Raw genomic sequence first — 12,499 nt, 5'->3', positions numbered from 1 at the left:
CCCACTATACTGAAATCAACAAGAGCACAACATCATTTATCTCTCTGTAACTCATCCATAACAACGCTTCTGCATTAATGTTTCTCTTACACTTGGTACACCAGATCGAGGTCAAACAGCATTTGCAAACACTTTTTTGCAAATGTTTTTTTTAGCCTACTTCGGTGCCAGATGGGTGGAGTTTACCATGTAGGACAATGCAATGAGTTGCAGAAGATGGACACAATCAAAGGAAAGTTTTTAAAGTATATTTTGTGTACTTTTCTGTGATTGACAACTTACCTAAGACTGGGGTTCCACTGATACGGGTGTTTGAGGGCCGATACCAGTATTTTTGGATTGAAGCTACCTGATTTTTTGTGCCAATATTCAACGTGTTAAAATTCCAAAGCCTCTGAAACAGCATTAAGATCATCATGTGACACTGAAACTCTCCACTGAGCCCCAAACTAATAATTATTCTAGGGTTAGCAGCTCTTTAAGGCAGGGTGACCTGCCTTGCTTATTCAGTGATAGGGGAAACTCTGGAATACATGTGGCCTTTAAATGAAGAATTAATTCACAGAAAACATTATTGAAAAATTTAATGAATGAACTAGCTTTGACTGGCCGATATCCGGCCAGTAATAAAAAGGCCAAATGCGGGCCGATAAATCGTTCCAACCCTAAGATTATCTGAGCTGTCCTGATGCAGTAAACCCCACCCATCTGCTACTCCAGGTACTGCAGGTTAAAACATACACCAAGAAGTTATTTAGAAACACTGTTTGATGCAGGTCTGGTTTGTGCAACGTCTTCTATCCTCATAGTTTGCAGTGCAGTTTTAGGGTTTGCCTCTCCGGGCTCGGGCCCTCTGCAGCCAGACGGACCCAGTCCTGCAAGGACGAGGCTCCTCTGGACACATAGACACTTCACAACAACACTAGCTGAGCAACATGGGGAGGGAGGGAGTGGGGGGGGGGGGGGGGAATCAGCATTAAACCGTGACAGGAAGAGAAAGGAAAGGAGAGAGAGCTAGAAAAAGAGGGGTGGGGTGGATAGGGGGCGAGGCTGTGTGTGAGAGGGGAAGGAGCGATGGAGAGATGAGGAGGGAGAGGAAGGTCGAGGCGGTTTGAGCGAAGGATGGCGCTTGGGAGGGAGGGGCAAGCAGACACAGGTTGAACACGCTGCACACGTCATAGCCCTGGCCTGCGTTTCCCATAGATACACACACCAGCCAGCAGGGGACCAGCTGCCAGTCAGTATGACAAAGTGATCAGTTCTTATCATCTTACGGTCTGTTGACGGCAGATACAGCCAATTATGTAGCGCTGACTTAGCTTACTTTGTGACAAAACAGGTGTCTGGATGGTAATCTCTAAGTGTGGATTGTGTACCATGCGAGTGTGTTTTTCCTGCTTGGCCCCGCCTTTCTGTATGTATCTATAGCCATCACAGTGCAAAGATCCTGTGTGACGCACTGAACCAGACAGGATCTGAGCGCTCCGATGGTTCAGGGAAACTGAGCGGTCTAAAATGTCAGGCACATTTTTTTTTACTTCTCCTTTTCGCGACCCTTCAAGTTTTGCTACGATATTATCAGGCAGCACCAAAATGAGCCTCCGTGGTCAATCTCTTGGTCGCTGTGGAAACTAGCGGCCATATTTTTTTTCTTTTTTTATGGAAGGCATATTTCATATCAAGAGAAATAACTACAGATACAAAAGAGATATGTCCGTGGAAAGGCGCCATGGTATAATACGATGAAAGAAAACAGTCTGTCCTTCGCCCTTTTCCTCCCAAAAACAGGAACATAACCAGCACTAAAGGTAGAATAAAGCGATGAAATGTTAACTGCTATAACCCGTACCGGGCCGCAGGACTCTCACGTTGGCATTTCATGTTAGTCGTCTGAGGAGGAGAGGCAGTGGGAAGCGCTTTTTCACCAGGATAAGGACATCAGAGAGAGCTTAGCTAGCATGCTGAAGGCGTTTTTTTTTTTTTGGAGCAGAAGGGTCGTTTCCTAGTTTAAAACGTTTTCTGATATTTTTTTCTTTTTTTTTCTGGTCGGGATAACTGGAGTCCTTTTGGGCGGGGGGGCGTCGGGCCGTCAGAAGCTCTCCGGCTCCTCCAGCAGGCAGGGCTGGGTGGACAGGGACGGGGACAGGCTCCGCAGGCCCACGCCGCCCAGAGGCACCAGGGACGGGGACAGGCTCCGCAGGCCCACCCCGGGGCGAAAGCTGAGCTCCGGGGCGGGGAGTAAGGGCTTGAGGATGCTGACCAGGCAGAAGGCGGAGCCGCTGTTGGGGATGAAGTTGACCTTGTTGCGGTCGGGGCAGAGGAAGGGAGGGATCTCCTGCAGAGGCTTGGGTCTGGAAACACAGACATGCAGAGGTTTAACATACAAAACAAACATACTAAAACACCATATAATATACTACAATATAGTCAGTATATATTAAATGACTAAGTAATGATAGTAAGGCTTGTCATGTAAAGAAAAAGCTTCTTGCAGATTTGCTTATATTATTTATTATTATAATATATGCTAAAGTACTTAAGTTTTCAAAGATAGGTCAGGATTCAAATTTCATCAAGTTAAATTTAAGACTTTTTTTTAACACCGTATTAATGCCAATGAGAATGAAATACATGAGAAATTTTGCAATTGAAATAAATGTGACAATGATGAACTGATCAACTGCAGACCTGTCAGAATATGGGGCTTTATGTAACTGGGCTTGTTTCTCACCAGAAAAAACAGTGCAATAAGAAACCACAACATTTTCCAGACTTCTGACTGAACCTAAGACTTAAAATGCTTTATTTAACTGTATTCACGACCTTTTAAGGCCTTGAGTTTAGACAGAATAATTTAAGATATTTCAAGACTTTTTCAGGAAAAAATAAGGAAGACAGAAATCTACGCTCTGTCCAGTCCCAATGAGTTCGCATGGCCTGGATTTGGTGACCAAATTGTGTTGGAAAGATTTTGGACTCACATGGACTCCTCAAACACCTTGACCTTCTCGCAGCCCTCCGGAGGCTCTCTCTTGAACATGTAGCTGTTGTTGGGTCTGGGAGAGGCGGCGTATTTGGGCAGCGGGGAGCAGGGGCCCAGCTCTGAGAACAGAGAGAGATGGGTAGCTGGAGGTCAGAGGTCACGGTCTGGTGGGGATTCAGTGTCTTGCTCATATGTGTGTGTGTGTGTGTGCGTTAGTCACCTTTGTCCTCATAAGGGCTGCCCCCTCCCATGTCGTTGAGGATGGTGAGGTAGGAGGGCGAGATGGAGTCGGGGCGGCTGCTGCAGTTGCTATGGCTACCGCTCAGGCCGCCCCCCGAGGGAGTCTGCGTGTCGATGCTGCGGGTGCTGCTGCTGCGCTGCGGGGGGACGGGTGGGGGTGCGCGGTGCCCATCTGGGACATCCTGTGGCTGTTGCACGCACGTACACACACACACACACACGCATACATACATAAATAAATGAGGTCACAATAACAACACTGTACCGGGGGCTTAATCCCTGGCTGGTGATGGTGAGTGCGTCCTTTAAAACGGCAACATTTCAGGGAAGAGCAAAACTTTGGTTCATTTACCAATTGATGCCCATGTATTTTCAGTGTTTTTACAATACGTCTTTTTGACCTCAGGGACCAGAAACATGGGAGAAGAGGATAATACTAGCTGTCAACTGCAGGTTTTTGCACAGGACACAGACTGTATGTGTATATGTGTGTGTGTGTGTGTGTGTGTGTGTGAGGGAGAGAGAGAGAGAGAGAGAGAGAGAGAGAGAGAGAGAGAGAGAGAGAGAGAGAGAGAGAGAGATATCTGTGTGTGGGAGAAATGAGTCCATGTTTGATAAATGCAATAGAAGAGGACAAGCACCCTTTATAAACTGAAACTAGAGTCCATTTACAAAAGCCTACTTTTTGCAAATTATTTAAAAAGTTTATTATGCATAAAATTAATGCTTCAAACCAAATCCAAGCCAAAGTTGTTTAGGCAAAAAGTTACATTGTTTTCCTTCAATTTTTGGTGCTACATCAAATGTATGTTGGATCATTGGATGCAAATGAGTCAGAACCTATTCATAAATGCAGTCCGTTATGCCTGATTTGAGAATGCATGGCTCATTTTACATCAGTGGTGATCTGGGCTGGTTTGTGGGACTCACAATGATGACCTCTTCCTTCTCAGTCGTGTCGCGGATGATGATGCGTTCGATCTCCTGGTTGAGGCCCTCCACGCTGTTCCGGAAACGAGGGGCGGACGACTTGGATATGGGGATGGGAATCAGAATGGTCTTGGGCATCGGCGACTACAATACACACAAGAAACAAACACACACACACACACATCTGTATTTAATACAAATTCTGCACCCGTTTAGAGATGATGCAGTGTTTTCTTTATATTCATTTAGCTGCAGTGGCTGGATATTGCCACCACAGCTAGAAAAATGTAAACATAGTGAAAATTTCATCATCTGGACTTGTTGCTCAGCCCACCCAAGAAAAAAAAATGCAGTTGCAATTGCAGCAAAAATGTCTCATAATATATCTCATAAAATATCTCATATATTCAAATAACAACCATTCTTTAACTGCAAAACCTACTGCAAATGATTCTTGAATCGGTCCAGGAGAAAACCCCGGTCTCAGAAACCAAATTACCCATCACATCTACTAATAACTCTACAGGAAACAGTGTGATGTGACAATAACAGTGGCATGACTTTACTTTCCTCCTCCCACAAAGTGCCAGAAAGCTGTGTTTCTATGGAAGGACAGGCAGCTTAGTCCCTGTACAACTGAATACTTGAGTTCCATTTTTAGACAAAATCACTCAAAAAAACGGTATGTAAAACTGTAAATTGTAACCATTTTGTCAACCAACAACTTAAGTTGCCTATAATGAGCTTGTCAGAGGCCTTGTGAGAGGAGTTTCATGCTAACCCAGCCAGTCCGTCTCTCAGTTTGTCTCATGAGGAGGTCTAGAAAGCGGGACAGCTGCGCTCCAGCAGACTCCACAGGGAGCGTCTGACACTAGTTCCCAGCCAGTTGCTGGCCCTGTCGCCGCCGCTGACACAGAGCAACAGCACAGGAGCGGCCACACTGAGAGCATGTGTGCATGTGCACTGTCAGAGGAACCCAGTTTAACCGACTTCACATAGACCGGAGACCATTAAAAGCCCCGCGTCACATCTCAAATCGACGGGAGACACACACATGCCAGGGCCAAACGGGGACACCAGGAAAAGTGGGACGTCCTCAAATTTTTCTAGACCAGGGACCCAACCTAGTTTCTTTTAGAGATGGAGTGGTAGAAGGATTACAACACACACACACACACACACACACAAGCACACTGCCCCTGTTGATCACCTGCGACTGGATGATGGTATGGCTGCCATTGAACGGGGACTTGCGCTCCTTGTCTCTCCGATGGCGGCTGCTGCGTTTGCTGCGCTGGAGCTGCTGACGCAATTTGGCAATCTGGACAGAAGTTCAGACACAGAGTCAGAGTCAGACAGACACTGAATCATCACTGCTAGGATAAAGGGATTATCTTATCACTGTTTCCCCCCCCCACAAGTTTTTCTTGGTGGAGTGAAAAGGCCACAGAAGCAGCATTTTGATCATAATTACAGTTACACTTGTCGTTTCAATGCGGCTTTTATCCTGCCAAGTTAAATGACAGATCTAGACCTGCAAAAACTGGATTTTGCTCACATTGCTATCTTATCTTCACAATCGGGTATGTATAAAAAGGAAAAAAAAAGTAATGCAGACGCAGATTCCAATAAATGCAGCCACAGGGGATGCATAAAAGTCGTTTCCAAACCAAGTGTGCACATACAGCAGTGTTATCTCATAAAATATCACCACTGTCGGGTGAAAGCCTCATAACTCCAATTTTGGTGATTTTGGTGAAATCCATTCAAAACCCGTAGAATAAACACATGCTGGTCAAGCTAAAAACATGTCTGCATTTCTTAGTTTTTGAAAAGTTGACATTTTAGAGAAACACTAAAAGTCACCCGACAGTGACAACATGAGAAAATGTTAGGGGAAACACTGATGTAGCTCCTTAGTAGTTTTCATAACATGGATTCTTCTTCACTAGGTTAGGTGTATATAAGGACAGTGCAGAGTTTACACCAGCATCAATACAAGCCATTTTTATTATTGTAGCTCCTGCATAGGATTTTCATCATATCTACTTTATCCAGATAAAAGAAGCTACAGACTTGCTACTAAGTCGCAACAATGAACTGTTCTGGGTCTCTTTATTTTCTGATGTCAGAAAATGAGAGAACAATGCGCACAGATGTACACAGATCCTGTCTGTGGTGCTGGGTTGTAAACGTCAGTGAAAGGGGTAACTGACCTCCTTGAGCTGGTCGGTGCTCCCGCAGGAGGCCGAGCGTTTGTGAGAGCCCCTCCTCCTCTCATCTGCCCAGGCCCTGGGAGTCTGACACACAACACACACACACAGGTTAGATCAAAATATCAAACACACACACAAAATAGAGGAGGAGAAAGGGTTTACACAGAGAGACCAGACCTGGATTAAGTAGCTGCTTGGTTACAAATAATCCTTAGTGTTTGTTTTAACCTGCTTGGAGCCCTACATGGGTGGGGTTAACCTTATCAAGACAGGTCAGATAGTGCCAGGTAAGTGGTTTAACACAGTATCATAAAACTGACTTTCAAATACTTCCCTCTGATTATCTAAACAATTTGGCATTTTACTGCGTTATGTGGTAAGCCCCACCCGTCTGGCATCTAAGTAGGCTAAAACAAACCATGAGAATTCTTTGCAAATACTATATGAATGAGGTCTTCAGAAAAAGAGAAGAAAAGGCAGAAAGTGCACTGTTTAAAAGTCTGTTTTGTATACTTTTCTGTGAGTGACATGCTACCTGAATTGTCCTGATGCCGTAAAGTCTGCCCTGATCTGATAGCATGAGGAGGCTAAAACAAACGCTAGTACAGTGATCATAATGGAGAGGGTTTTTTTTTACTGTGATTGTGGGTATGACGGTGATGCCCCGCGGTACAAAGCACAGACAACTACCGTCAGCAGCACCGAAGTACCATAATCACAGTAAGGAATGTCGTTAAGGGCATTATGGCTTTTATACGACGGCTATGGGTTACTGAAATGTTTTCCTCAATGTAGAGTAAAAACAGAAGTAGAAAAAACAGGAGTAAACAAGAGAGATCGTTGACGAGTCACATTGCTCGGCTGGAACTTGCTGCTGTAAAATAATTATCTGCAGCTACTATTTTACCCGAGTTTGGTTCAAAGTCAGAGTCGGTGAAGGAAAGTCAGAAGCAGAGTCTTGTCAACACAGCAGACAGTAACCCGCTAACTGATGATGCAACTGCCTGCAATCTCTCTTAACCTCTTTGCCATTGATTGCCTGGTCCACAAACACACATGTAGACACTAAGCATTCAGTACACACATCCTTCCCCTAAACATCAAACACACACACACACGCAAATGGTTATCATGCATGCAGAAAGCCTTTCGTGAAGCAAGCATACACACATACACCACCCCCTTAAACATCAAACACACACAAACACACACATACACACACACACACACACACACATCTCATGCATGCAGTAGGCGTCTGTACAAAGCAAGCATACACACTTACGCCACCACACTAAACAAAAACAGATGCAAACACCCATACACAGTGCACACACACACACACACACACACACACCCAGCAGCACTCACCTGCGTCGCTTTGTCCCTCATGTAGGGAACGTGTTGGTGCTGGCTGTCGTCCTGAGGCCAGGGACCTATCAGGTGAGAGCCAGCGAGCGCGCCCAATGAGGGCCACAGCTGGACGCGATGGCGGGGGAGCGAGAGGAGAACGAGGAGCAGCGGGCTGGGAGGGGGAGGAGAGGGCGCTGGAGGACGGGGGAGAGGAGAACGGGAGCTGGAGGAGGTTAAGGCCACTGCTGCTCTGTGGGAAAGAAAGACAGGAGAGGAGAAGAAGACGGGGGGGGAGAGAGAGAGAGAGAGAGAGAGAGAGAGAGAGAGAGAGAGAGAGAGAGAGAGAGAGTCAAGATAAGCACGTTTGCCTGCTGATGTAAACAATGCATATGTCAACAAACGATGCGCTGCATGTAAACATATCAACAAATCAACAGACAGTCTGGCCACAGCTGGCCTATAGGATAAGCCTGTAGCTGGCCTGTCTGTCTAGGTTTGAGCCATAACCCTGTACGTGTGTGTGTGTGTGTGTGTGTGTGTATATGTGTGTGTCTGTTTGTGTGTTGCCAGATTGATCTTAATCCGTCCCGTGCTGGGCAGAGCGGATATGCCCCCCCCCTAAGTCTCTGCACAGCCCCCTGGTTAATGGCATTAAAACAGCTTAAAGCACAGTGATGGGGTTAGGGGGGGTGGGGTGGGGTGGGGAGGGGAGGGTGGGGGTGGGGGCACTGAGGGCAGGTGCCGGCTTCTGCCCGACTGACCTTCATTCAGACGCTGCAGCAAATGAATAAATGTTTTACAGCAGTGGTTCTAGGTCAAAGTGGGGTGCGGGGACACCCAAGGGGGGAGTGAGAGGGAGGGGGGTTCCAGCGGGTTTCAATTCACTATAATTTGGTTCACTACAACTGATCCCAATTAGAGAATATGCAAGGATGTCTATTCTTATCATAGGTTTCCACTCTTACCACTATCATGTGTGTCTATTTATGAAAAAGTTGAAGAACCCCTGCTTTAGAGAGTGTGTTCGCATGAGTGTGTGTCGGCTGGCGGTAATTTAGCCACACATGCACATGCAAACATACAAACTGCTTTCTCCGCACCCTCTAACATCACACAACATATAACGTAAGCCGCTTCGGTGGACGGTTTTATCCAGAGCACCACAGCATATATTTTGAGCATGGGTGGCTCCCAGTGGGAGTCGAAACACCGCTCTGAAAATGCAAATGAAGCACAACAGCATCTCTCTCTCAACACCACAGAGGGAACAGACTGGGCTGACTTTAACAGACTCCAGTTCTGAGATGGCCTGCCTGTATGTTGTTGGTGTTAAAGACACTGTGGCTGCACAGATCGGCCCTAATCAAGCCTGATAACAACACACACACACACACACACACACACACACGTATCCACGCACACAAACACGCAGCGTTCAGGACTGGCAGTGCCTGTCCAGCAGCTAAATTTGGCAGGGCCTTGGACGGAGCACATCACTGTTGCTAGGGAACGGGCTGATCTTCATTAACACACAGGCTTTGCGCTCATGTCTGTGTCTTTGCGTGTGTGTGTGTGTGTGTGTGTGTGTGTGTGTGTGTGAGTAAACAACACAGACGACGGTTTGGGCATCAGCAGCCTCCTACCAGTCACCCGGTCCTCTATATTTTGACTGCTGCCTCTCCCTCCTCAGTCTGTGACGATGCCACAGGTTGGCAATCCGCTACAGCGTACTGCAGACTGACAGCGATAGTAGTAGTAGTAGCTCCAGCCAGCTCGTATTTCTGTCTTACGTGTCAATCAGTACAATATTGATTCCAGAATATTGATTCTTATCTTGTAGCGATGCAGTAAGCAAGGTTTGTTTTCCAGTATTGACTGAGCGAGATATAAAGTCTAGTTCTTTAAAGGGAGTACGCTGGCTCCCATCTCAGGTCGTTTTAGAGCAGGTAAGGTCATAACATACGATCAACTGTATCGATCCCCCAAGGAGGAGAAGCGCTTGCACACAAAACACAGAGCAAGAAATAAACGAAGGATGTAAATATACAGTGGGAAAATTGTCTCTCTCCTGACAAAAAAATAATTTTTTTGTACAACTGCCTGGTTCAGAGAGCTGTCTTTACCTTATGTATCATATCTGGGTCTATTCTGTATCTGTACACACATGAAATATAACTGGAAAAATCCTCTGACCCATTCATAACTCAATCATCATTCAGCATTTAATTAGATGTGGTTTACAGGGTCTAATGGCTGTAGTGGCCCAGACCAACAACTTGCAGGTAAAGGAGCTAAATTAATGTAAAAAGATGATCTTACAACTATACAACACAGAATATATACACTAATGTTATGCCTTGGTGGCTTTTGTAATCTAAAAACCTGGGGTAAAGCAGGGCTATTGCTGAAATACACAATTTTGGGCCCAGTAATTCATTTCTACTGCACATGCAATAGATCATGAATTTGCTCAGCAGGTAATATTGAACATAATAATAAATCTTATGCCTTATTTGCATGCACAGTTACTCATTGCATCCCCATGTAACAGCCTACACAGTATATTTTGTTTACTAGAACGCAAGCCCACCATGCAACCCCCCTCCCAACCAACCCCCACACTCATCATCATCATCATCATCATCACAACATGCTCTCCAGGTCCCCATAGGTGCTACTACAGACCTACATCCAACTTCACATGATCCACGCATGACAGAAGAACATATCCACGCCATGTTGTTGTGAAATGTGTGTGGGGGGGGAAACACGCTCACCTGCAGAAATGGTAGCTAGGTGCGCTGCATGAGGCATGGGGCTTTTCGCCAGCCCAGCCCCTGTTGATTTCTGCCGCTACTTGAAGATGCTAGGCAGCCGGTGGAGGCGGTCAGGGCAGGGGAAAGTGTCGGCTAGAAACCCCGGAATGCCCTCTTCGGTAGAAACAGGCAGACATAGAGAAAGATAAAGTCTTCGCGGATACAGTAGAGATACAGTAGGTGTCAATGGGCGTTGCTGTGATCGCGCCCTGCCTCGTCGTGGATGGATGTTTTTCTCTCCCTGCTGATGCGGCACGACTGTTGAAGCAGCTAAGACGGTTTTTGGTCTCCGGGAAAAAGACAAAAACAAAAAACAAAAAACAAATGATTCAGATGCGTTTTTCACCTACCGGGTGCCCTGAAGTGTTAAAGGCCGACGGAAAAAAATAACGAAAATAAAATCTGAAGGGACAGAAAGAGGAGGGCGGTGATGCTGGGCTAGCCAGGGTTGACACGACGAGAGAAGGACCAGTGTCAAGAGAGCCACAATGAAACAATACAAGTTCCGGTCGTAGTTTTCAAAGTAAAACCTTTATTGACTGGAGCAGTAAGGGATGCAGTGGAGGGTGAACTCACCTAAACTCAGTTTACCCACCGTTTCTATTTTCAGAATAGAGTTTTCCCACATTTTTAGGCTGGTATGAACTTTACAACATGGGTTTATTGTATACAACATAAGTAGTATCAATCTGATGTAATTTGTCTTTTAAGGATAAAAAGCATAAATTAATACTATTCTTAAAATATACTTGACCTCTGTTCATATTAGTGGTGGTTTGCATTATGATGATCACATTTGGAGGTCATCGTTTATCCACTTTTTTTTGTTTACTACTTGGCTACATCACCAAGCAATATTGTATCAATGTGAAAATATCAATGTGAAAATAAAGACTATATTAAAGAGGAGTCTGGTAAATGTGAAACATTTTTTCTCAGCATATATTCTTAGCCATATAGGCCTATGCAAGATGTCATATAGGGCTGCCAAAAACACCCAAGACACAAAAGAAAATACAAAACATATCGCAGACTACTTGACAGAATGTCTACTATTTTGGAAAAAGTCAATTTTAACCAATAGCTGTGGCACAGGTGTTTCTCAAGGCGAAAAAATGAGAGCTCCAATGTTGTCAGTCAGAAAAAGTTACCACTGAAGTATTTTTTTTTCGCAATTGACACATTTCATACTTTTATTTTGAAGGCAAAATCGCCCAAAATCCGGTTTTATCCCGGCTAACTCTGGCAGACTTCACACAGCTGACAGAGGAGAGCGTCGGGATGCGTAGCGCTGACGTAGCGTGCCAGCGCCGCGCTGCTCGTGCTGATGCTGCAGTTGCTAGGGCGCGCGGAGCAGACGGCGGAGAGGAAAAAGGAAGGTAAACAAGTCGAGGAGAGGAAATGTCTCCCTCGTGTGTCGATGTAGCAACAAGCCACGAGAAGCCCTGCATCACCAGAACAGCTAAGAGGGTTTGCTCTTATAAAACGGCGGTGTCAACGCAAACGGTCAATAAATAATTGATTTCTGATCTATAATAATTAAGCTGCAGGCGCGTGTTTATGAAGTATCGAACGTGACTCATCCAATCAGAACCGAGGACCAGAACTATCCGTTTTATAGTGTGCTATAGCCAAGGAGTTTTTATATAATACTGTACCCTTTACTATAGGGACCCAAAATGGGCTGTGAGCCGCCTTGTGACAACAATATTTTCGTGTCACTTGGTATCAGGGAAGGAAAAGACTAAATTTCTCATTTGCCTCCCAGACCAATAAAATTGAAAGCTTCATACATCTAAGAAAAACTAATTTGAATTTAGGACACAGAATGACATGTAAAAAATTGGACAGAGTATATTGTCCAATAGCTTCACGGCTGCTAGCCTGAGAGAAAATGTCCTTTTAAAAGGCATACCAGAAAATGTAAAACAGGTTCCCATCCATCAAAACTGCTATTCTGC

General features: G+C 45.3%; 1 protein-coding gene across 1 annotated transcript; it reads right to left on the bottom strand.

Moving 5' to 3' along the window:
* Positions 1-2,089: 2,089 nt before the first annotated feature.
* fam117ba (family with sequence similarity 117 member Ba) lies at positions 2,090-10,536 on the bottom strand. Its single transcript, XM_071514471.1, has 8 exons — positions 10,500-10,536; positions 7,741-7,916; positions 6,370-6,453; positions 5,364-5,474; positions 4,154-4,297; positions 3,204-3,411; positions 2,982-3,102; positions 2,090-2,351 (listed from the first exon to the last, which is right to left on the bottom strand). Exons 1-8 carry the CDS (start codon positions 10,534-10,536, stop codon positions 2,090-2,092), a joined length of 1,143 nt encoding a protein of 380 aa, XP_071370572.1.
* Between the last annotated feature and the right edge of the window lie 1,963 nt (positions 10,537-12,499).

This window comes from Centroberyx affinis, unplaced genomic scaffold (genome assembly GCF_046629955.1).
Source record: "Centroberyx affinis isolate AG114_WGS23_722 - 3 ecotype Tasmania unplaced genomic scaffold, CSIRO-AGI_Caff_v1 ptg000287l_1, whole genome shotgun sequence".
Lineage (NCBI taxonomy): Eukaryota > Metazoa > Chordata > Actinopteri > Beryciformes > Berycidae > Centroberyx > Centroberyx affinis.
The sequence above is the reverse complement of the archived record's forward strand: the minus strand, read 5'-3'. Positions and strand labels throughout refer to the sequence as shown.

Bases quoted from the DNA above. Each gene is read 5' to 3' on its own strand.
- fam117ba (XM_071514471.1), bottom strand. From the start codon at position 10,536: ATGCCTCATGCAGCGCACCTAGCTACCATTTCTGCAG. The intron at 5,475-6,369 runs GTCAGTTACCCC...ACTTCTGTCCAG, and splicing joins GCACCGACCAGCTCAAGGAG to ATTGCCAAATTGCGTCAGCA. The intron at 2,352-2,981 runs GTGAGTCCAAAA...CTGTGTTTCCAG, and splicing joins AAGGTGTTTGAGGAGTCCAT to ACCCAAGCCTCTGCAGGAGA.